The following is a 24,682-nucleotide window of genomic DNA, read 5'->3' on the forward strand; positions in this document are numbered from 1 at the left end:
TGTAAGGTGATCTAAAGAACTAGGAAAAGTGATGGATAAATCAATCACGTATAAAAAGTTATTTGACAAAATCTACTTGAGAATGAGAAATTTTAGAGGAAGTGTTCATGTTATGTGGAGGGGTTACTATTCGAAACTACTGGACCGATTTCCATAATTGTTTTACCAATACGATGTTAAACTACATCATTATTCCCGAGTGACAGAACTTTTTATCATGATATTCCCACGAGAGGCAGCTAGTATTAATTGTACTCTCTCATATGAGCATTTACCTGGTTTCTTCCTTAGCCATAGGGTTTCGTAACCCATAGTCCACTATTAGTACTATTTAATAAACATGCGCCAACAAATTCTCATCATTTGTTTCGCTGACTCGTGCTGAAGAACACGTTTCAGATATAAATAGTGGTCTATAAATAAAGGCCGTGTGTCCATTCAGTCGCATGCCACGTGCGGTGCAGTTCCGAATCTTCGGTTATATTGTGAAGAAAAAGCTCTAAAAATAGGCATAAATGGCGGCAAAATATGAGATACGGAGTAACGACACCCTCGGCAGGTTTGTTTGCCTATTATCTGATTGGAAATTATTAAAAATTGAATATAAATTATTAGTGAATCAATTCTATTGAGTGAACGCGAGTTTTCCGCTACCGTTCACTGCATTCACACTTCCACGATAACTTTGTCACATTTTTAATGGCTAAACCGCTGCTGGGCTAATTTTGGAATAGACGAAGACTACCGCAGATTGAGCTGCGGGCGAGTTCAAATATACAGCCACAAACCATTATACAGCACAATATAATACAAATTTAGGTACAGCTACTAGATGTAGATCAAAGTTAAACGATAAAATTAACATTGTACTTATAATAGTAGGTAGTATTTTACGTGTTATAGTGCACTAATTAAAAACACTATTTTGTATATAAACGAGTTTATTCTTTAACTATATATTACTAACTTATAATGACAAAAATTCCTATCTACTTTTTTTTTTTTTGCCAGTTTTCAGACAGGCCTCATGCTATTCTTCAATCGATACGAACATTTTAGGTACCTAGTCGCCGTTAAAGACTTGAGAGCGGGCGAAAAGATCTTCATGGACACGCCATTCGTGCTCGGCCCCAACAGCGACACTTCACTGGTCTGCTACAACTGCTACCTGCCTCTGATCAACAAGTTCTTGGTTTGCAAGCAGTGCGCGATGGCGCCACTGTGCGGCGAGGGCTGCCCGCAGCCGCTCACTTACAGTTTAGTAACAATAAAATATGAAAGGCCGCCGTCTAGCCAATTAATCAACTCAATAGAATTTGCAGCAACTAAACGCTCAGTTGAGAGAGAGAGAGAATGAAAGACGGCTGTGAGAAATTTCTTGGCCTGCTTTAGAAAAGTACTTAGGTAAATACTTTTAAAACAGCAGATAACGAAAAATATCTAATTACATAGGTACCTATACCTACCCATGTAATTAGACATTTTTCGTTTCAAGGTGATGGATGGAACAAATAAGTGTCAGTTTCATTTTACACATCATATTTCAGATTGGCACTCTAAATCAGAATGCGAATTCTTCAGAACGCTCAAGTTAACCAAGGGTCTAAGTCCAATGGTGATGGTGCAAAACGTGGGCTCTCTCATCGTCCTGCGAGCCTTGCTGAAGAAGACCACTGATCCTCAGACGTGGCAGGAGTTCATGCAGCTCGAGACGCATTTAGAGGAGAGGAAGAATAGCAGTGTTTGGGAATTCTATGAGAATACGGTGACGGTACGTTATCATGTCTTAATGAGAAAAAATATTGCGAATAAGTACTAGATCCGTAAAGTTGCGACTTTATACGTTAATTAAGTTAGAAATACAATGTTTGCTATGATTTAATCAAACAATGGATCCTGATAACGAAGGACTAATGTGAGAAACACTGGTAAAACAGTATTTTGGGTACAATTTATTGAACTTTGATTTAAAACAAACATAATCTACCTACCTAAGAACTCATGTTTTTTTTTTATTGGAAAGTTAGAAACTTATATTTTTCCTTTAGTTTATCGAATCTCTGGGTCTTCTTGAAGATATACCCGACAAGAATATAGTGCAGAAGATTTGCGCCGCGATCGACGTGAATTGCTTCGACGTCCGCGGCCCCCAAATTCCAGGCATTGGTTGCTCAGAAATTTTACGAGGAGTTTACCTCCAGGCGGCGCTACTAGCGCACGATTGTGCGGGAAACACTCACATGGCTATAAATGATAATAACCTCCTTGTTTGCCATGCTAGCAGTGATATCAAGAAAGGAGAAACCATTTATTATAATTATACAGATCCTTTGAAGGTATGTATCTACGCTGATTTGTAATCAGTATTTTATTCTCAAATATATTGCTTTATCCACATTAAGCCTTGTTCGTTTGGAGTAATGCGGTGAGAAACTATTTTCTCATGCAGTAGGTACTCACCTCTTTTTCTCGGACCTTTTCCTTTGCTCACTTTTCGAATTATTGTTTAATACAATGTGGCTCCTGATTTCTAGCTTTTTATACGTGACTATGAAAGTAAAATGTAGCAGCTATGTTTGCACATCTCTTTCATATTGAGGTAGGCAATAAGACTAGAACTATTGTGCATATTCAGGGTACAGCACTGCGCCAACAGCACCTGCTGATCGGGAAATACTTCAAATGCACATGCGAGCGCTGCGCCGACGCCACAGAGTTGGGCACTTTCGTCAGTTCTGCTATCTGCCCGACGTGCAAGACTGGATACTTATCCACTACCGATGGGGGGGAGTGGACGTGTAATGACTGTAAGAAAGACTTCGCCCAAGAAATTATAGGACACAGAATACAGTGCTGTGCGGATAAGTTGGATTTTATAAGTGAGTATAATGTTCGATTTCAAGCTTTTATATTCCATATTGGAACACTTTTTTTGTTAATTTTGAATGAGATGAGAAGCAGCGCACTGAATGAGATGAGAATATCTGCTTCCAAAGAATATTTTACTAATAATTTCTCACCGCTTTGAATTTTACTTGGGTCATATTTTATTCTCAGTCTGTCTGTTATGTCTCATCTTTTATTCTGTCGACTTATTTATTTTGGGTCACAGCCAGAGATGGGTTTACGACCGGAATTTTCCTAGTTTGGATAAAATGATATCTACCCGTCTATGATTGCAGTATATTAATTATATCACGTGGTACAGATTTAGTAACATGATAATTTCCGAATATCTTATATAAGTATCTATTTTTGTCTCAGATAAAAAAGATGAGAAAGAATTAGAAGAGTACATCCGCAATGTATCGCTGGTGCTCGCGCCCAACCACTATCTACTTCTGGACGCGAAGCAGCGACTCGCGGGAGTGTTGAGAGACGTCATCAACAGAGAACCCCACCCTACTAAGAAAGTGATGCGACGGAAGATACAGTTGTGCAACGAATTACTGCCGATCATTGAGAAACTTACTCCGGGAATTTCTAGGACTAAAGGTATTCATTCAGGATATGATAAATTGTATAATAATATAGACAAGATAAAAGTTTCAGACTTACAAGAAAGTTCATAAACTCATATTTTGTTGTAAAGTTATATTTTAACGCAGGTGGTGGGAAACCATTCGGCAGTCATTGTGAAAATGTGCAGAAGATAGGACTGATATTAGTGTCGTATATTGAACACTGCTTTGTTTTTTTTTCAGCTATAACCATGTACGAGTTGCATGCCACCATGGTGCAGCTGGCGAAGAAACTATTCGATTCCCGTGAAATTAGTGGATCTGGATACATGGTTAGAATCCTTTTAGTAATACCTTCAGTGAGTTAGTATCTCATCTCTAGAGATTAATCGTTCGCCTTCTTATAAAGTCCCAGGTTCGAATCCTACTCGTGCCACATGAGTTTGTATACCGATATGACTCATATAGACCATCACTTGCTTCCGGTGAAGGAAAACATCGTGAAGACACCTGGCACACTGGTTGACAGTTTAAGTTTACTATTGTGTACAACTTATGTCAGGTGCCTTTAGGCGACGAGATATGAAATTACTAGGAGTCAGTTATACATATCAAAGATTTATACAGTCTTTCAGTATCTAAAGTGTGCGGAAACATTATGATTTAATTTAAAAACATCTGTTAATACAGGATGAACTTCTTCTTGCGGAAAAATACCTTAAACGCGCCTTAGAAATGCTGTTTATCGAACCGGGGAATTCCCCAGAAGGAGAGCTATGTGCTAAAGCCCTCGAGGAGTACAGGGCCCTAAAGGCTACCATGAACAGTGTTCTGGACGGACTACATGAGGTGGGGAAAACTTATGTTAGCGAAGTAGCAGAGGAGGCAGCGGAAACCAATATTAACTGAAATAAAGATATATTGTGATACTACTGATATTGGACTTAATTTTTTTATTTCTAAAAGGCCCATTTTGTAAAAGTTCACATTTTAAGATAAATATTGGAATCCTACTAATATCAGAAATGCGAAAGTTTGTGTGTATGTATGTTTGTTAATAGATTTTGTGTGTAAAATCACGCACAATATTAGACTTATTAACTTTTTATTTTGCGTGAAAGATCACGTAATGTCTTCTTAATGGATTGTTATGAAATTTGGTACACAGGTAGAAGTTATAACCACTAATTGTAATTACTTTAAGATCATTGTAACACTTGGTTAGCGAATAAATAATATGAATACGAATATAATGGGTAGAATGGAATGGGATGGAATGGGTCTGACGCAGAATGTGCACTTCACAAAATGACCCAAACCCAGTTACATTTTGCGAAGTGCACATTCTGCGTCAGACTTGATAAATCGGTCACGTAGGACAAAGCACGGGCACTAAGAATTTTTTAATATATTTTTTATTTCCCACAGAAACAGGCATACATGGATAACATTTTGTTAACCTTTGTTTATTATAAAAACAAATAATTGTCAATGTCAAATTATATGTCATTGTCAAATCAAAAATTGGTGAAAATTTTACTTCAGTAGGTAGTCAGCGGAAAATTGAAATAGAATACAAATTAAACATTTAAAATTTAATTAAAAATAACAACAACAGGTGCGGCAAGTAAAACAATTATAATCAAACTCAGTGTTTAAAACATTTTCTATGTTGAAAAGTTATATTCTCATTCATCATACCGCTTATAGTGAGCATTCACTTCGATTTGTCGAGGTAATGAAATTGCCCAATTTACATGGATTTTTTAGTTATTTGATAAATTATTATTGTATCTATTGTTTGTTGTGATAGCCCGGTTATGGCGGATCAATCTTCAGTGTTAGCGCTGATTATTTTAGCGGTTGGTGTCACTGTGCACTTCTCCCTGCATAAAGTGGAAGAAGGACATGTCGGCGTTTATTATCGGGTAAGTACTTACTTATATATATATTTTGTAACGAAGCGTGAATTATGTTGTAGCTACAACACATTTTTTTTCAATGTTAATATAATATTTTTTTTTCTAGGGTGGGGCTCTGCTCCCTGTTACCAGCCAGCCAGGTTTTCACATGATGATACCATTGTTGACATCATACAAATCTATTCAGGTAGATATTCGTCAATATTTCTTTGTATGTATATTTTAAAAAGTACTGACCATGTATTTGAATTTCTAATTTGTTTTTAGACCACACTTCAAACGGATGAAGTGAAAAATGTGCCCTGCGGTACTAGTGGAGGTGTTATGATATACTTTGAAAGGATTGAAGTGGTCAATAAGTTAGAACCAGTGAGTGGTAAGAGATTGTAAGCTATTCTCTAACCAATAATTTAATAAGCCATCTTCTTCTTAACATGGACTCAGGTTATTTTGTGACGACCAAGTATATGCCTAAAAACTTATTTTCAGTCTTTTGAGTGATTTAGATGTCATAGAGAAAACTTAAATGTTATTATTCTAACAGTTAATGTCTATAACAAACAATTGTTTATCTATTGTGATTTGATTCTGCGTGATCAATGTGTCAAGGAGGACTAATATTGTAATGTGAATTGCAATAAACATTTTTGAACTAAATATATATAAATGTGAAACACTGGTGCATTCTATTTAAAATAACATTGCACCTGTTTGCATTCCAGTATTGGATATGGTCCGCAACTTCACAGCGGAGTATGACAAGACACTGATATTTAACAAGGTCCACCATGAGCTGAACCAGTTCTGTAGTGCACACACTCTGCATGAGGTGTATATAGACCTCTTTGACCAAATTGATGAAAACTTGAGGACTGTAAGTAAAGCTTAAATTTTTTATTTGTACCTTGCAAACAACTGATAATAATACTAATATGTGGGGCAAAGCCAATTTTGATATGAAAGTAAAAATTTAAACTAGATACACATTAAAAATATTAAACACTGAAATTATATCTATTATATACAGGCTTTGCAGAGGGACTTGGATGAAATGGCACCAGGCCTCAGGGTGCAAGCTGTGAGAGTCACGAAACCTAAGATACCTGAAGCTATTCGCAAAAACTATGAACTTATGGAAGCTGAGAAATCTAAACTCCTGATTGCTGCCCAGCATCAAAAAGTAAGTAATTCATATAAGATGCCAATAAACTGTAAAAATCAATTTTGTTTTCTTCATATAGCAGGCAAACAGGTCTGCCACACTAGTGACAAATGAACCTTTTCACACTCTTTTTGAAAAATTTCATTAGTCTCATCTACCATTGATGGTTTAGGTCAAAGGTACATATGGTAGACAGGTTTCCACAACAACATTCTATTGTGTAATAATTTAAATTTTAATTAGAAATTGGTACATAACTTTATTATAGGTGGTAGAAAAGGAAGCAGAAACAGCTCGCCGAAAGGCAGTCATTGAAGCTGAGAAGGAGGCTCAAGTGGCTAAAATCCAGTATGAACAGAAAATCATGGAGAAAGAGTCTTTGCAGAAGATTGAACTGATTGAGGACAGCATCCATAAAGCTAAACAGACAACGAAAGCAGAGGCCGATTATTACCACCTGAAAAAGCAGGCCGAAGCAAACAAATTATTACTCACAAGAGAATATCTGGAGTTGAAGAAGTATGAAGCCCTCAGCCTGAACAATAAGGTGTATTTCGGAAATGACATCCCCAACATGTTTCTGCAGGCCACTGTTGGGGACAGCATACCACAGACTGTCCATGTTGAATGAGATAATCACACTGTAAAACGTTAACTAGTCATTGAGTAATGTGTTCCAGTGTTTTGACATAAAAATATTTGAGAATTTCATGTAAATTTTGTGCAAATGTTTGTGTGTAAATAATTTGTCTTAGGTGAAGTAAATGTGATAATTTAAAATATACTATTCAACACACTTCTGTTATGTAACAGAGACAAAAATGCTATTTAGTGAATAATCTCATTTTGATTTTGGACTGTTTTTTTTTTTGTTATGTCCATGAATTAGATAGCTTTTTCATGTGAAATAAAAGAGAAAATGAGAAAAAGGCGATTTTATTGAAAATATTAACTTAATAAATTATGACTTTATTTAGATTAGATCTTATTGAAGGCAGCAATATCTACTGATTGGACAAAGTCTTCAAAATCTTGGATCTTTTCTGTGAGCAGGTCGACGGAAACTTTGTCATCTTCAATAACACACATGATCTGGAGTTTGTTGATGCCGTATCCTACTGGCACTAGTTTTGACGCACCCCATAAGAGACCGTCCATTTCAATGGAACGCACATTTTTCTCCATTTCTTTCATATCAGTCTCATCATCCCAGGGCTTAACGTCCAGAAGGATGGAGGATTTTGCAATAAGGGCTGGTTTCTTTGCCTTTTTGTCAGAATATGCTTTAAGGCGTTCCTCACGTATTCTGGCTGCCTCCGCATCCTACAATATTGAAAAGAAAAATGTTAATGTTTATAAATATATGATATCAGCCAGACCTTTGCATTAAAAAGATGCTTAGACAGTTTGTAAGTGTACAAACAATATTTACAGTCTGAAAAATGACATCTAAAGTGTTGCATGACACAGCTGTTGTGATAGACATTTCACAGTACCCATGCTGGTGAGAAGGTAGTAATAAATATTATAATTTATTGTGTGTCAAAATATCATTTCGGTATGTAATAATTTAATTTATTAAATTATTTAATGAATAAGCCAATTTTTATAATAATTTAACTCTTAAATTTAATTTGTAACTGGTGGACTATAATTGTCTAAATAAATGAGATTTTTTTATTTATTTCAAGATGGCAAAGATTATCACTGTATTGTCACAATGGTACAAAATCTAATTTCCTACCTACCAAATTTACCACCACTTTTTTCATCAATAATATGAATTATCAAATGAAAAAAAAATAAAGACCTAGGTATATCAACTCTTTTTGGCACAGAAGATAGTTTTAGCATTATGGATAGGATTCCCTCACCTCTTCCTCATCACCGGAACCGAAGAGATCGACGTCATCGTCGTCGTCATCTTTGGCGGGGGGAACAGCTGCTGTGGGCTTGCCGCCGGCAGCCAGTGGACTGACTCCAGCTGGCCATGCCTTGCGTTCGGCGGGTGTGTAGGAAGCAATCTGGTTGAACCAGCGAAGGGCGTGTGGTAAGCTGGCGGCCGGGGCTTTGCCTACTTGCTCAAAAACTTGAACATCGGCTTGAGATGGCACGAAACTAGAACACGTATTTATATTATAACCACAGCAACAAACTAAAACTTGTACTTCGTCTTGCCCTACAGTTCTATGCGATAAAGAACGTCATGTTTATCTATAAATTGAGTCAGAAATTGTATGATAAGAAAAATTAAGAGGTTAGAATTGAGGTAGAACATATGTGAGAGGTTGACGTGGTTATAGGTTCAAAAGTCAAATTGAGTGATTGAGGAACTTACCCTGAAAGATAACTTCTCTCAGCCAAATATGTGTTCAGATCATTAAGACCTTGAGCAGTTTTAACGTCTCCGATTGCCATTTTGTGTAAAAAAATGTTATTTGTTCGTACTAGAACCACACCACCCGGCGGAAAACGAACGAGAAGGGAAAGAGACAAGAGACAGGCAAATGAAACGAGAAAAAAAGTGATTGAATGACATTAGGGATGTACAAACAATTACCGATTCATGTTTTTGCTGTTTTTTTCAATTCGAATAATCGAAAATTAGCCATAACATTCTCGCCCATTGCCATACGATCGGACGGATATCCAAAGAAATATATAAAAAGTAAAATATTGACATTGACAGTAACCGAACCTGTCATCTTCCCGAATAAAAAATAGGATTTTTTGGTAGGATACTTAGGTACATTATTTAGTAATTAATATTAAAACAGCATTCCGCAACTGAATAAGGATAATTAGTGTTTCATACACGATCGGTAAAATTGATTAAGCTTTGTATTTGTTGTTGTATTTATTTAGGTTAGGTGGTCCAACTTATGTAATAACAACACTATATTTCCTTCTATTTTGATACGTTTTAGCATTAAAATTTATATTATTTCGAATTTCTGTAGTGCTGATAAGTATACATTAGTTATAAAACTGTAGTGGTGCCCTTTAATGGTGTTATTAGTGCTCAGGAGGCGTATGTGCGTTGTTGCTTATTTTGATACATTTTCTTCAGAAAATGTTGCGCCAGCCGCTGTCTCGAGCGCTCGCGCTAGGCTCGCCAAGCCGTGTGGCCCCCGTGGCAGCTCGTCGATATGCTGATGCCGTTGCTGCTCAACCAGATAAAGTAGAGCTGTTCATTGATGACCAACCTGTGTATGTGCCACCGGGTACCACTGTTTTACAGGTAAGTAAGTAGTGAGTTTGTTGCTGTTCATATATTCCGTAAATTCCAGAGTATAAATGAAAGTATCTGAAGTATGTAAAGAGTTTTGTTTTGTATTGCAAATTTTCTTTTAAAAAACTTGGAATTACTTGTTGTAACAGGCAGCAGCTCAGGTTGGAGTAGAAATACCTCGTTTCTGTTACCATGAAAGGTTAGCGGTTGCTGGCAACTGCAGAATGTGCCTTGTTGAGGTGGAAAAATCTCCAAAGCCCGTAGCAGCCTGTGCCATGCCTGTCATGAAAGGCATGAGGGTTAAGACCAACTCAGACCTTACAAAGAAAGCCCGCGAAGGTGTTATGGAGTTCTTGCTGGTTAACCACCCACTGGACTGCCCAATTTGTGATCAAGGTGGTGAATGTGACCTTCAGGACCAGTCCATGGCCTTTGGATCTGATAAGAGCCGCTTTACTGACATTCATTTCTCTGGGAAAAGGTAAGCTGTTTAATTTCACTCAGTTATTGTTTTAGCCTTCAGCAATTTATAATTGTTTAGTAATAAAAGTAAATAACAAATCAAGAATCACAGATTTTAGTAAACTTAGAAAACCTTCATAGGTAGGTAGCGCACATGTCAACTTGGTGCCTACTACTGAGCAAATATTATATGTAAAAAAGTCAGTAAAATTAATTGACAGTGCAAGTAGTATTTAATTTAGGCTGTTTGCCAATATTTTGACCTTTTTATATTTGTTGGAAATCAATAAATAAATAATAGTTGAATAATTTGAAGTAAATGTTTTAAGAAACTCATTTTTGTGGTATAATATAATAGAACTTTTAATTTTTTTATGAAAATGCTAATTAATAAATTTAAAAGACTGTATTTATTATGTAAATAATGATATGATTATGTTTAACTCTTAATATCCATAATATACACATATTAATTTTAGGGCTGTAGAGGACAAAGACGTGGGACCTCTGATCAAAACAATAATGACCCGGTGCATACACTGTACACGATGCATTCGTTTTGCGTCGGAAGTGGCTGGCGTCGACGACTTTGGTACCACTGGTCGAGGAACAGATATGCAGGTAATCTAGAATATTGATGTTGAAAATGTATTCTTTCACTACAAAGAGTAAAGATATTTATTGTGATAACTCTATGCTTTGCATGAATTGTTGCCCATACCTAGGTATACATACGTAGGTATGGGCTTATACAATCTTTTGACATACATATTCATAGGAGCATGCAACACTACTTTCCAAATTGGCAAAGATTTTGATGCTTTGTATGAAGATTATTGTAAAAAAGTCCTAATTTAAGTATATTATGGATGCCGATGACTGTGTGAAGTGGAGATGAGAAAAGTGGTGCCTGTGCTCCGTCACTCAATGGTTGAGGAAGAAACTGAGAAAACACTCATATAAGAGAGAGAGAGAGAGAGAGAGATTGAAATTTGCATGACTATTATCTTGTTAAATATACTTATTATTCTGTACTTGTAAATATTTATGGCAAATAAAATGAATTGTATTGTAGGTCGGCACTTACGTGGAGAAAATGTTCCTGTCAGAACTGTCGGGCAACATTATTGATCTGTGCCCAGTTGGAGCTCTCACCTCCAAACCCTACAGCTTTGCTGCACGACCCTGGGAGACCAGGAGGGTGAGTATCTTCTTCATACCTATATAAGATTCTCTGGGTGATGCAAAGGTTGACTGTTATATTATGTTTGTAGCGTGATTTCGCGAGGGTCTCGACCGCTATCCTTACCATTTTTTAAATTTTAATGAAGAAAAGATTAATCTATTCTAATAGGAAGTGTACGAGCATGCTCCTACATTTTCATTATATTTGTAATACGCTGACAACGGCGAATTGTTTTTCATAAACAGTGTCAATAAATCAGTCTTACGACATACACGCGTCACTCGTTTCTTTTAACATTTCTTAAACACTTTCAACACGCTTAACGTGAATTTAACGTTGACATCAAATGTGGGGTTTCTGATCTCGCAGGAAGAATAATCCATTCTGGGAGTAGTGTTTAAGAGTGTTTACAAATATTGCACTGGACATACTATACAACTGAGATTAATAAGTAAATCTTGTAAAATACAAACTGACTGGTTAGATAAAGCCTAATAACATATTATTGTTTATTTTGCTAAAATGATTTAAGAGCCTGTTTCACCACTTTCTGATTAAATGTACTCTAATCTGTCATATAAATCTGTCTTCGTTTTCGTTTATTTGCTGATACGATACATTCAAATATCAGAAAGTGGACAAAACATAAACAGACATTAAATATGTCACATATATCATAATAAGTCGCATATAAAGCTTATATTTGTTTTTAGATCGACTCCATCGATGTATTAGACCCTCTGGGTAGCAACATCGTGGTCGCCACCCGCACCAATGAAGTGTTGCGCATTTTGCCGAGAACTAATGAGGTAACATTTACAATGGCAATAATATTTTCAATGTATATTTATAGATAGGCACGTTATCAATGACTAGCTGCGGCCCGGGGCTTCGCACCCGTGGGAATTTCGGGATAAAAAGTACCCTATGTGTTATTCCAGGTTACCTGTCTACCAAATTTCATAACAATCCGTCCAGTAAATTTTGCGTGAAAGAGTAACAAATAGATACACTTACACACCAATCCTCACAAACTTTCGCATTTATAATGTTATTGTGATTAAAAGTTGCCTTTCTCGACTAGTCTAACGTTGTGACTCGCTGTGTAAAATCACTGGTATTGTAGGAGATCAATGAGGAGTGGTTGTCGGACAAGTCTCGGTTCGCGTGCGACGGCCTGAAGCGGCAGCGGCTGGTGACGCCGATGCTGGCCGACAGCCGCGGGAACCTCACGCCCGTGGAGTGGGAGGACGCCATTGTGGCCGCCGGCCGCGCGCTCCGGGACTGCCCGCCTGATAAGGTGAGTTATCATCATCATCATCACCAACTCCGCCGTCATCATGTCAGAGGTGAATTTTAAAAAAAATACAATGTTTGCAATATACAGTTGACATGTTTAGCACTGTGTAGCTATGAGAAGATATTTTTGTTATCATTACACATACTAATTTTAGTTAGTTTCTGAACCTCGTCGTTAATTATTAAGTTTTTGGCTTATTTATTGTTTTCTATGGCTTAAATTTACTTAATCTGTTTCTATTACTGAAAACTTGTTAGTGGATTCATGTTTCTAATCCTTTTATAATTTTGTATTTGTTTGTAAAGTCCTAGGTTTCTGAAGAAAATAAAAATCAAAATTTAAGTGAAATAATTTGTTTTCTGTTCCCACATAGTTGCTAGCCGTGGCCGGGGACCTGGCAGACGCGGAGTCCCTGGTGGCCCTCAAGGACCTGGTGAACCGCCTGGGCTCCGAGAACATCTGCACGGAGCAGTACTTCCCGCTGCAGGGCTCCGGCATCGACCTGCGCTCCTCCTACCTGCTCAACACCACGATAGCCAGTGAGTCATGATATCTACCTCAGCTGGCGTTCTCGGTTTGTGTGCCTCCTCGAGTTGTCTAAAGTGAAGATTGCTTTTTCATAAGAAAAAATATTTTTTTTTTGATGTATAAGTTTGACTTTGGGCGATTAACAATATTTTTTCACGATAGTCTCAACTAAACGTGTTTTTTTTACAAAAGCAACACTACCGGGCGTTTCGTTAGGTCAGGGCTTACGTGAACAATATCTGTTCCAAACTTAAAATATTGATATCCAAGATGATCGATCAATTACCTGCCATTGTTGCGCCATTTCGGGGGTAGTAGTGCAAGAATGGCCACTTTGAACAATACAATTGTCTTAACTAACGTACCTAGTTTATAAGCATTACTAATAAAAAGTGAATCCTTTGTCACTTGCCAATAAACATACATTCAATTTTTAGATTTATTTTCGATATCGTCCCGCTTTCAGGCTATACACAACGGGAACCCTATACAAATTGAATTCGGGATGAAAATAAAAGCCCATTCACCCAAAATACTTTTCTATAAACAGATGTGGAGGAAGCGGACTTCGTGTTGCTGATAGGCACCAACGTGCGCTTCGAGGCGCCGCTGCTGAACGCGCGCATCCGCAAGGCGTTCATACACAAGGAGGCCGATGTCGCGCTCGTCGGGCCCAACGTGGACCTCACCTACGACTACACGGTCGGTTCTTGTTCTTATCTATTTGTTTGATCTTTCTATGCATTTATTCCATTCCATTTAACATTCATACATTGTTTCGGAGATAACATTAGGACATAATTAAGTCAAATACAAAATAAATAATAATTAAATAATAAATTACTATTTAACATTTAGTGATACCATTTAGAACTAGATGTTGCCCGGGGCTTCGCTTCCGTGGGAATTTTGTGCCTATAGCAATCTTGGATAATGTACCTTTCTAATGGTGAAATAATTTTTAAAATCGGTTCGGTAGTTTCGGATATTACCCCCCTCAAACATACAAAAATAATATAGATTTAGACCTTCACAATTGAAGTGGTGGTGGTGCAAAGGCTAAGACCGCTTGTGAACGGAAAGGTCGCAGATTCAAATTCTACTCGTGCCACATGGTATGCAAACTCATGATTAATTTTGTTTTATCCAAAGATAATGAGCTGGCCTACTTAAATGAGATACCGGCCTACTATTTAAAACCATGAAAAACATCAATTAGAAAAAAATTGCATTTATGTTGGTTGATATAGTTGTAAAACGTGTATAATGGTACTATATACACGTAACTATATCATTATTGTAATACATAAACCTGTTCTTACTACCATTCCATTTCGCGCCGTTTTTTTTTAATTTCTGCTATATTCTTTCAGCACGTGGGCGATTCAGCGTCGGTAGTGAAGGAGCTGGCCGACGGCACTTCGTCGCATGAAGTGCTGAAGCGGCTCGAGAGCGCCAAGCGGCCGGTGGTGATCCTCGGCGCCGACCAGCTGGCCGCTGAGGACGGCGGCGCCTTGCTGGCGTTCACGCAGGAGCTGGCTCTCAGACTACAGGACAAGCTTCAGGACAAACAGTGGAAGGTAGGGTGAAGGTGATGAAGGTGAAGGGACAAATAGTGGGGTTGTCTTTATCTCATCCTCGCGTTTTCTTGGTTTCATTCGCGGCTGTGAAGCCCGGAGTTAGCGTAGAAAATAAGCCTTAAAACTATTTTATAATGTGTGAAATTGGGGTATAGAATGTTAAAGGCAATGGTAAACTACTCCATTAATGTGGCTAGAAAATCGTTGTATATGTGTCAATCCGCTTAATGACTATCAGCCAAGAGGAATATGAAGTATTTTATGGAATGATACGGACCAATACTGTTTGAATGAGTTTCTTTCGGCTTTTCTCCTCAGTTTCTGTTCCGAAATGCCAGTAATTTGTAGCTTTTGAGTTTTCCCGCAGGTGTTAAACGTGCTGCAGCGGACGGCGTCGCAGGTGGCGGCCCTGGACATCGGCTACCGGCCCGGAGTGGGGGCGCTGCTGCAGGCCGGGCCCAAGGTCGTGTACCTGCTGGGGGCCGACGCCGGCGTCGTCACCAGGGAACAGCTGCCCAAGGACGCCTTCATCATATACCAAGGTATATCTCCGTCTCATCTTATCTCATTTCATCAACATTCGCATCTGCACTTGTTTTTGTCTAATATTAAAAACGTCTCATGTTCATGTTTCATGTTTTTTTATCTTTACATATGCGTATATACATATCTATATTATTATTATAAAGAGGTAAGAGTTTGTATGTTTGAGGTCGGTAATCTCCGAAACTACTGAACCGATTTCAAAAATTCTTTCACCTTTAAAAAGGTTTATAATATTCACTTACGTCGTATAATCAAAAACGTTTTTACCCGAGCCGAAGCCGAGACATAGAAGACGAATGAAACGCGCGGATGTGTGTCGCAGGTCACCACGGCGACGCGGGCGCGGCGTCGGCGGACGTGGTGCTGCCGGGCGCGGCGTACACGGAGAAGCGCGCCACGTACGTCAACGCGGAGGGCCGCGCGCAGCAGGCGCTGCCGGCCGTGGCGCCGCCAGGGTTGGCGCGCGACGACTGGAAGATCATCAGGTTATTATGTTCTCCATTTATTTTATTTTAGGGCGATTGGATGATCATCAGGTTATGCTACCGATTTATTTGGTGTAAGGACTGTTTCACCGAATGATAAAGGAGATTTAATAATGTTTGTTATAAGGCCTGTTTTATCGCTTGCCGATAAAGAAAATATGTTTGTTTTAGGACCTGTTTCACCTATAAGTATCGGTATCATATAGACTATATGTAATATATCGAACAGATAGTGTTTAACTGTTTTTCTCGCTGTTAGTTTTTCTGTCAGATTTAAAATATGATACTTTATCACAAAGCAGTGAAACAGGCCCCTTAACACATGATATGTATAGTCAACTATATATCAAGTCACCCTGCAGTCACCTTAATGCAGCGGCAATAAGGATGAATATGCAATAATTTTGGTCAGGTTGTGTTGGCAACTTAAACAGTTAAATTGAAATAATATCTCTGTGATGATCCAGAGCGCTATCGGAGGTGGTGGGCGAGCGCCTGCCGTACGACAACCTGGACGAGGTCCGCGGCCGCCTGGCGCAGGTCAGCCCCGCGCTGCAAGCGCTCGGACACGTGCAGAACAACAACTACTTCGCGCAGGCGCGGGAACTGGCTCAGGTCTCATATTAATAACTTATACAGAAACTACCCGTGGCCAAAAAGCGATAGAACGAGCCATGCTCGGCATCAAATTACAAGATCAACTTCGCAACCTGGAGATACGACGTCGAACGAAAGTTCAAGACGTGGTCACCAGAGTTGCGACATTAAAATGGAATTGGGCTGGGCACCTGGCTAGAAGGAATGATGGAAGGTGGAGTAAAGCTGTAACTGAGTGGTACCCCAGAACTGGAAAACAGAGCGTAGGACATCCGGCAGCTAAATGGGTCGATGAAGTAAAGGAAATTGCTGGCAACAGCTGGATGGGGTCCCAGGACAGAGATGGTTGGCGGAGACAAAAGGAGGCCTATGCCTGGAGATGATGATGATGAAACTACCCGTGGCTACTTAGTGACTCAGGTCCTTTAGACGAGGGAGATAAATTAGATGCACCACTAATGAATCCAATAATTAGAATAATGCTTATTAAAATTAGTTTATATTTATAGATAACTTTACTAGGTCGCGCTCGCTGACTCGGCACATAGTTTGTTGGTTGCTACATACCTATTCACCTGCAACTCCGTGTGGGTTCACACGGAGACAATTCTTTTTTACGAGATCAATTGTATACTATATCCGTCTGTCATCTGTCTGGCTCTCGTCCATACTCTGAACTGCATGTATGCTAAATATCAGGAAGATTGGTTGAGTAGATACAGCGTGAAGAGGTAACAAACATTGCTTAGAACATTTTATTATGCATGTCACACAGTAAAATAAAATTTAAATAATGAGATGAAAAGATAAATAGATAAATATGAGATAGAAGAGAATTTTGAAGATTTGGCTGTGGCAACTGGCCTGATGTATTGACATTAGGCCAGGCCTTGAGGATTGCCTCAAGGCAACAGCCCGCGGTGATCAGCTAGTACTGTATATGCGGTAAAATGAAACGTGTAGAGTGTGTAATAGAAAGAGACAACAACAAGTGTGTTTGTGCCGTGTGTAGGACTTAATTTTTAGTGTTTTCTTTGCCTTTACAATCATTATTTTCCTCCACATAGAGCCTACAAAAGCCCGTGTCAGGCAAACTGGACGTGCAGCTGAAGCAGCTGGAGGACTACTTCATGACGGACGCCATCAGCCGCGCCTCGCCCACCATGGCCAAGTGTGTCCAAGCTGTACTTAAGCAAAAGACCTCACCATACTAGACGGAAACCACTGCGCGTACACGAATTAAAAAAAAGATTCATAGATAAAATATTTTTTCGAACGTTATTTTTTTTTCATTCAAATTTCGTTCTGTGCTTGATGAGAAATTCGTGTACATTGTTTACGGTTTTAGATATTTAGGAGTATTCCTGATATCAGCCGATTGAGTGTGTTAGGTTTAAATTTTTAATTTTCCATCCAATTTTATTTTTAGTATAAATTACAACAGTGTAAATCTTTGACACTGAATCGGTGATATCGATAACTTAGGATAATTAACAAATTTATATTTCGCCTTTCTGCAATCATTTTTACGAAGGAAATACTACAGAAATGCACCAGTGCAGTTGAGTGTGTCTCATCTTACGAGTACTCAACTGGCATTCGACTGCATGTACATTGTGATTTAAAGCTATTTATTTTGTTATTTAATAGTTAAGACTAAAGTGTGTCGTTAAAATTTCAACTTATCCAACAAAATAATCATGTTATTTATAACTAAGAAACGAAAGGTACGTAATGGATTGAAAAGGAATTTCAGTGTAAGATCAAGTTTTGTATATAGCAAATGTGTAGTATAATAAAGGTAGTATAATGATTGTCGAAACTGGAATTTTATTTACATATCAATTTCCTGATCCAAATCCGATAAAAAGTGAATATTTAATAATTCTTCACAGGCAATGTAGTATCGTTCAAGAAGTTTATTCTTCTATATTCCTGTAATAAAGAGAAAGGAAATAAAAAGAGCGCATATGTAGATTGATAAAAATGTACTTTGTTGAAATAAGTCGTCCTAATACTTTATTTTTTAAAACTAATTACTAACAAATTCTTGTTAGTTTAATTGTGCGATTTAAATTGGAATATTATCTAATTTTTACATCAAGAGAGTGAATACTAATTCTATCCCCACTTTAGCTGTTCAACCAATGCCTACCGGAATGAGCCTTTTCACGAAAACAGATTCAAAACCTACCCGGATGCAGTTAGTGAAAAATATCATAGTCATCTTACATCGACAACTCTCCTCGCCATAGTCTTGTGCTTGCAGTCCGCCAGCGTGCGCGCGGCCTGCGCTGCGAACTGCGCGTGCGCACCGCTCGTGCCCGAGAACGGAGATGGCTCCTTCTCGCGTCGGCGGAGTGCGGCGGTCAGCGGTTTTTCTTTCGATAAGAACTGCAGCTTCTCGTGCTTTGGCTCTGGTTCATCTGAATGAATGAATAAAAGAAAGAAAGAAAAAACGTTTATTTGCTCAAATATATAAGTACTTCCAGCACAGATTAGTTGTTATATTCCATGCACTGAATATAAAGTTCTTGCATGTCCTACCTGGTGCTATATATCGATAACACCTCTTTGTTTAGCTAGCTGTTGTGTAGTTTCATAAAACACCTTTATATATCCTAACGTATGGATTTACTACAACGATAGCATGAATAAAGTCATAAATACACACGTGTCAGCAGTTTGTTCTTGCCGCACGGTTTGCCGTGACGTTCGATGTACGATCTTGCGATCACACATTGCCGGTCACACGAACATATGCGGTCGCATCGCGATTTCTCCTCCACTATGGCTAGTAGTTGCTGTTTTCTTAGAGCGTCCTTCGCTTCTCTTTTATTTTTTTGTTTCGTTAATTCATCTTGTTCTTTTTTCATTGCCCTAAAATGTGCCAGGATTAAGATCCATGAAAACTGTTGTATAGATATTTTTTTTTCAGTGTTAAGGACATGTGTATTTCCGCCTATAGGCCCCACCTAGCTACGCCATATAAGTATATGGCGTAGCTAGGTGGGGCTATTCTAATATATATAGAACTAACTATAGCCAAGTGGCTATAGTTAGTTCTATATATATTAGAATTAATTTTACAAGGTATGTACGTACACTCGACAATAAAAGTGCAAAGTTGTTGCGCTTGCGCACACTTTCCATTCACTTCTTCGGATGACAAGTAATGGAAACTTACTCATTTTCCTGACGCTTCACTCCCTTTTCCACAAAATCTTCGAAACGTTTACGCTTTTCTTTCTCAATTTTTTCTATGAGTTTGTAGTTCATTTTCCTTGCTTCCGATTCTAATTTAACTGTGTTATACTAAAATTAAATATTTATTTTTTATAATTCAATTAGTTTTAATTGGAATTACTTTTAATTTTGTTTATTCTTTAAATTCTTATGTTTAATTTATGTGTTCAAGAATAAATAGATTTTTTGTCTGTCTGTTAAATTTCAGGGCCAGTAAAGTTCAGGGTAAAATCCGATTTATTTATTATTCCTTACTATTCGGTTTTGATATATAGATTTTGAAAAGACACTACTTCTCTACTCACCGCTTACATTAGTTATAAATATAGAAGTATCTATTAGATACAAATTAAGTTAATTAAGTTACCTTTTGTTGCAAATTTTTAATCTTCAGAAGTCTACAATCGGTCTCTTTCTTTGCCTGTTCAATTTTTTTATCGTTTTCAATCTCCCGCTTTTTTTTAGCTTCTTTAAAGTCCAATATGTCTTGTTCATATTTCTTTATTTGATCTTCTTGACATTTTCTAAACAGTTTCTGTTGAAATAAACACAGCACAGTAGACATATTTCATTGGGACATAAGTAATAATTTTATACATAGAATAGAACGCGGAAAGCTAAATATATTATTTAAAAATATATTTTTATACCTAATGCTACGGGAGCGGTCTGAATCTTGACAGGATACGCCTACACGGACGCATGACTTGAAGTCATGATCTACATGTCCTTTAGGAGTATATAGTTCCTTACGGATTATTCTATTTCTTTATTTTCGAGTGTGTTATTGCTAACGCTGGTTCAAGTCGCCTAAAGATATCTGACATGATTTTAGACTATCTACCTACATCTAGCGGCAAGTCAACATAAAGTACTTAGAAGCAATTTTATGATTCTGCTTAGAGAAATGTTAGCAAACCTCTTCCTGGTTCTCGTAGTCTAGTAGCCCCTGTGTCAGTGCCGCATCCTCTTTCTCCAAGCGAGTTTCTTCCTCTTTGTCTTTCTTGATTTTTGTATTTTGTGCCTCATGCCTACGGTAAAACGAAAACGACATTTGATGTAAATGGTATACTTACACAAAGATATACAAAGGTACTTTGTTTCTATAGAATACTTTTGTACCTATTTCAGTAAAACATAGTTTCCTATTTGTAAGTTTATATGTACTAAAAAATAAAAAAAAAAAACAAATAAATTCTTCATGTAGTACCATAGGACTGGACAAAATTGGATATAAAAATATAGTATTTAAACCTATTGCTTTTACGAACAGGCTATCGTCGTGGATAAAAAATAAAAAGTGTAGGTATGTAATCTAACTATAATTTAAAGTAAATATTAACGAGTACCTAAGTAGTTCACTATTTTTTCTCATTAAAACTTAGAACATATCTGTTTTGACTTGATCCTTGATAAATATAAGTATTTCCTCAAATAAAGGTACATACATTTCCTTGTTTTCCAGTGCAAATAACACATTTTTCTTTTTCCGTAGTTTCTCTTGTTCAATCGGATTGTCTTTTTTGAAAAAGTACAATTCTCGGTGGTCCTTCTTCTTTTCCGATTCGAGTTGATTCTTTTCAAGCTCCTTTTTAAATGCGATTTGAGCTTCTCTTTCTTCGATCACCTTTGATGCTACTAGTGCGCTATAATAATAATAATAATCAAAATGTATACATAATTATAAGCACCAACACATCCTTCTCGCTTCCGTAAATTTTTGTTTGCCAAATTTCTCCACCACCAAACCACATAGAAAATCAAGAATGATCGTCCTGTCATCTTGTAAGTAATTCCGTACATACTCTGTCGATGATGTGAAGAGAATAGTGTACAAAAAGTTACGTATCTCCAGCGTAGGAAATTGTCTTAAAGGATTTGTAGACGAGGACGAGGAGGAGGATCTATCTTCCGGTATAACTTAACGTCTTCAACGTTCGAGAAGCAAAATTGTAGGCGATCTTATATGTGTAAAATATTGTTTTAAATAGAAAACAGCCCTAAGTGAGAGTTGTTTATGGAATAGGCTATAAACGAACAAGTGGATCGCCTAATAGTAAGTCATCATCGCTGCTCCGAAACAACTGAAATACCAGGGATACCACACGAGTGTTGCCGGCGTTTCAAGAAGTCGTAGAGTCGTTTCTAGAACGTTCCAATGTCGTATCGGTGCGGCAATAACATCGCAGGATGTTGAAGTGTGAGTATTAGGGTACAAACGTGGGTTAATATACCTTAGAAGTTGTTTTCCACAAGAGCTGCCCTCAAATATGAGCTGCCTCGCCTTGGCAAGGGCCTGCCTCGTGTCGTCTCGCTTCCTCTGCTTGAAGAATGCGTGCACTTCTGCTATCTCCTTGTGATGGTCTTTGTCTGCACGCTTTTGAGCTTGTGTTACGTGACTCTAAAACGTAATGTCGGAATTCCATTGTAGGGTTCAATTTAGTAGGATTCGATATAGATTCTTAACATTAACCAATGAAATTCACAATCATTTTCTTTGGAGATACGAAACCATGTGAGAAATTAATAAAAGCCACCGTGTTAACCATCATATTAATGTTGGTTTAAGGAAAAACAATATTGGTGTAGTTATTACTGCTTACGTTATTTTCTCAAACTTAAGTGTTTGTTCATCGTAGACACTTGTAGCAATGCTACGACGTAATATTCCAACTCGTTTTTCTACGTAGCGCAGCTACGAGCCTGCCTACGACAATTTAACTAATCTAAAGGTAGGTATTTTGAAAAATCTTATTCTTTTCAATTGAAACTCATTACACAATGGCAAAAAGCAATGACGCTCTCGTGCTGCCCTTTGTTCGATGGATATATTTGGGTTTTGCCGCAGGAAATAAAAAAATAAATATTGAAAATAATTTCTATGATATACTTCTACGCTATCCGGCCATGTCTTGATCCATTTCTGGGACTTTTCTATCAAATCCTTCAGGTACAGGTCTTCCTGGAGCCGTGGTGACGGCGGCGGTGGGTCGGCCTGGGTCTTCAGTCGTTCCCACTCATTTCTGCCAAGCCACATGGAATGCTTGTAGTAATATGGCATGGTATAAATGTCTAACAAATGTTGTTGTAAATAGCCATGGTGCGTGACATCTTGAAATGTGTGTGTTAAACTGGGTGGTCATGAAGTACTGCCTACTCAATAAAAATCACAGGAACAACAATAAAAAGGACTCTTTACTTTGGGTAATAAAAGCAAGTCTTTTTTCGTTCGTATCTTATTTCTTACTAGTCGTGCCATAAAGTTCGTTTCTGATTAGTTAGTCTTACTGATGAATATAGTTATCATACAAAAAACTGCGTGTTTAAGTAACAAAATATAGCGAGTTTTTCAGCTTTATCATTTAAAAACGAAAATTTAATATTTAATTATTTTTTTTTTAAATTGTCATTATTAATATATATTTAATTTTTGGTAATTTTGGTAGCCGTTTTATTCGAAAAGTACTCACTGTCTAATATCGTAGCATATACAAGTATATTGACCGAATAGCATCAGTGATGCTGATTAATAGACTTCGGACATAAAGGTAGCTTGTAACAAGATTTTATATTCGCAATAATGTAGTTGCATAAAAAATCTTATCACTTAGTCATTATAAATAATATATTTATAGTTTCCGATCCTGATACATTTCAAGTTTGTTTTGGGGAGTCCCCCATTTCTATCGAAATAATAAATCCTTACTTACAAATAGGTTACTTTCTTGTCCATTTCACATCAGTCAATGTCGCCACAGATTATAAGAACGCCGCGTCGCATAGCGCCGCTTTGTTTGCGTATGTTTTGCATAAAAATAACTGGTTGGAAAGGAAAGGAAATGATTAATCGTTCTTTCGGAAGTGCCTGAAAATATTAAATGTGGTTCTTGATTGTATGTTAAATTGTTTCTTTGTTAAAAATATTACTTTTTCATGAGATTTTATAAACTAGTTTATTTATACAGACACCTAATTTATAGAGGCAAGTTTTAAAACCAATCATAAGAAATCTGGCCAAGAACAGATAAATCCAATTAGATTCAATATAATCTCAGGGTAAAGAGATATGAAATCCTGTACTATAGATTATTTAGAAGAAGGACGCCGAATACTGTGCGAAGTGGAGGAGAAAAGCACGGCGGACTCCGACGCTGAATGGCTGAGGAAGAAACCTGAGAGCTGTACTTATCCTTAAAAGGAGAGGCGAATAGGGTTTACATATATAGTGGATATCCACTAAATTGGATACGAACTATTACCTAAACTAAGCATATGCTTAGTTTAGGTAATAGTTCGTATCCAATTTGCTGATGTATAATAGTACAATATCCTTCTTCCGTCTACCAATCCATTTTACTGGGCTCAAGGCTCCTACATTTGTATCCGAACGCAACATGTAAATTTATTCATGGAACTATCTCATATATTGATTCGTATCGGATCTCGAAATCAAAACTCACTCCCTCACTGTAGAAGTATATTCGAGGTAAATGTACATTTTAAATTGAAATGCTCTTTTACGCTACTGCGTATTCTGATTACTATCAGTTAGTGAATTTCATAGGAATTTTCATATTATTTATGTTCCATGCAAAAACGAGACTAGGATACTTTACACGAAGAGTTTAATTTCAATAACTATAACAATCTTTTACAATTTTCAATGGTATCTTATTTCGTATCCGTAATTTGGTATGCACTGAATACTTTCTAAATATTATTTCCCATACTACTAATTTGAATATTACATAAAAAAATATAGTAAATCTTTATTTCAGCTTATACTGCCGATTTTAAAAGCAAAAAAAGGAAAAATTATGCTAATTATGCAATCTTAACCGCAGCATTATCTTCAAATATGTGCCACAATGGCGAGATTTAGCTTACCCTGTGAATTGACGTCAATAAAGAATTATTTATCAAGTTACTATGCTTTTAAAATGGATGATATAAACATAGGTGTCAGTTGTCGAAG

General features: G+C 37.3%; 5 protein-coding genes across 10 annotated transcripts; 3 read left to right on the forward strand and 2 right to left on the reverse strand.

The window, feature by feature from the left end:
• The first annotated feature begins 356 nt into the window (after positions 1–356).
• On the forward strand, positions 357–4,404 carry LOC128675425 (SET domain-containing protein SmydA-8-like). 3 transcript variants are annotated; one of them, XM_053754830.1, is made up of 8 exons: positions 357–559; positions 1,012–1,256; positions 1,548–1,771; positions 2,049–2,336; positions 2,636–2,879; positions 3,265–3,495; positions 3,705–3,793; positions 4,152–4,404. In XM_053754830.1, exons 1-8 carry the CDS (start codon positions 516–518, stop codon positions 4,368–4,370), a joined length of 1,584 nt encoding a protein of 527 aa, XP_053610805.1. In that variant the 5' UTR covers positions 357–515; the 3' UTR covers positions 4,371–4,404. The 3 variants fall into 3 exon arrangements, with proteins under 3 accessions (XP_053610805.1, XP_053610807.1, XP_053610808.1); XM_053754832.1 differs by having other exon boundaries at positions 1,060–1,256; XM_053754833.2 differs by lacking the exon at positions 1,012–1,256 and having other exon boundaries at positions 358–559.
• A 576-nt stretch (positions 4,405–4,980) lies between these two features.
• LOC128675189 (erlin-2-like) lies at positions 4,981–7,474 on the forward strand. 2 transcript variants are annotated; one of them, XM_053754431.1, is made up of 7 exons: positions 4,981–5,196; positions 5,275–5,389; positions 5,490–5,570; positions 5,651–5,759; positions 6,106–6,257; positions 6,411–6,563; positions 6,814–7,474. In XM_053754431.1, the coding sequence occupies exons 2-7, from the start codon at positions 5,282–5,284 to the stop codon at positions 7,174–7,176; spliced, it is 966 nt and encodes a 321-aa protein (XP_053610406.1). In that variant the 5' UTR covers positions 4,981–5,196; positions 5,275–5,281; the 3' UTR covers positions 7,177–7,474. The 2 variants fall into 2 exon arrangements, with proteins under 2 accessions (XP_053610406.1, XP_053610407.1); XM_053754432.1 differs by having other exon boundaries at positions 4,982–5,079.
• eEF1beta (eukaryotic translation elongation factor 1 beta) lies at positions 7,466–9,045 on the reverse strand. The gene is made up of 3 exons (XM_053754433.1): positions 8,884–9,045; positions 8,420–8,663; positions 7,466–7,868 (listed from the first exon to the last, which is right to left on the reverse strand). Exons 1-3 carry the CDS (start codon positions 8,961–8,963, stop codon positions 7,524–7,526), a joined length of 669 nt encoding a protein of 222 aa, XP_053610408.1. The 5' UTR covers positions 8,964–9,045; the 3' UTR covers positions 7,466–7,523.
• Positions 9,046–9,155: 110 nt separating this feature from the next.
• ND-75 (NADH dehydrogenase (ubiquinone) 75 kDa subunit) lies at positions 9,156–18,283 on the forward strand. Of its 3 annotated transcripts, none has more exons than XM_053754428.1 (14): positions 9,156–9,291; positions 9,616–9,786; positions 9,927–10,258; positions 10,719–10,860; positions 11,315–11,440; positions 12,139–12,234; positions 12,552–12,725; positions 13,099–13,264; positions 13,804–13,955; positions 14,627–14,833; positions 15,201–15,375; positions 15,702–15,864; positions 16,332–16,479; positions 17,529–18,283. In XM_053754428.1, exons 2-14 carry the CDS (start codon positions 9,619–9,621, stop codon positions 17,673–17,675), a joined length of 2,196 nt encoding a protein of 731 aa, XP_053610403.1. In that variant the 5' UTR covers positions 9,156–9,291; positions 9,616–9,618; the 3' UTR covers positions 17,676–18,283. The 3 variants fall into 3 exon arrangements, with proteins under 3 accessions (XP_053610403.1, XP_053610404.1, XP_053610402.1); XM_053754429.1 differs by having other exon boundaries at positions 9,182–9,278; XM_053754427.1 differs by having other exon boundaries at positions 9,222–9,367.
• On the reverse strand, positions 18,272–22,844 carry LOC128675188 (trichohyalin-like). The gene is made up of 9 exons (XM_053754430.2): positions 22,598–22,844; positions 21,942–22,108; positions 21,156–21,353; positions 20,627–20,738; positions 20,075–20,242; positions 19,649–19,776; positions 19,136–19,341; positions 18,694–18,887; positions 18,272–18,396 (listed from the first exon to the last, which is right to left on the reverse strand). The coding sequence occupies exons 1-9, from the start codon at positions 22,766–22,768 to the stop codon at positions 18,340–18,342; spliced, it is 1,401 nt and encodes a 466-aa protein (XP_053610405.1). The 5' UTR covers positions 22,769–22,844; the 3' UTR covers positions 18,272–18,339.
• Positions 22,845–24,682: the final 1,838 nt, after the last annotated feature.

This window comes from Plodia interpunctella, chromosome 14 (genome assembly GCF_027563975.2).
Source record: "Plodia interpunctella isolate USDA-ARS_2022_Savannah chromosome 14, ilPloInte3.2, whole genome shotgun sequence".
In the NCBI taxonomy this organism is placed as follows: Eukaryota; Metazoa; Arthropoda; class Insecta; order Lepidoptera; family Pyralidae; genus Plodia; species Plodia interpunctella.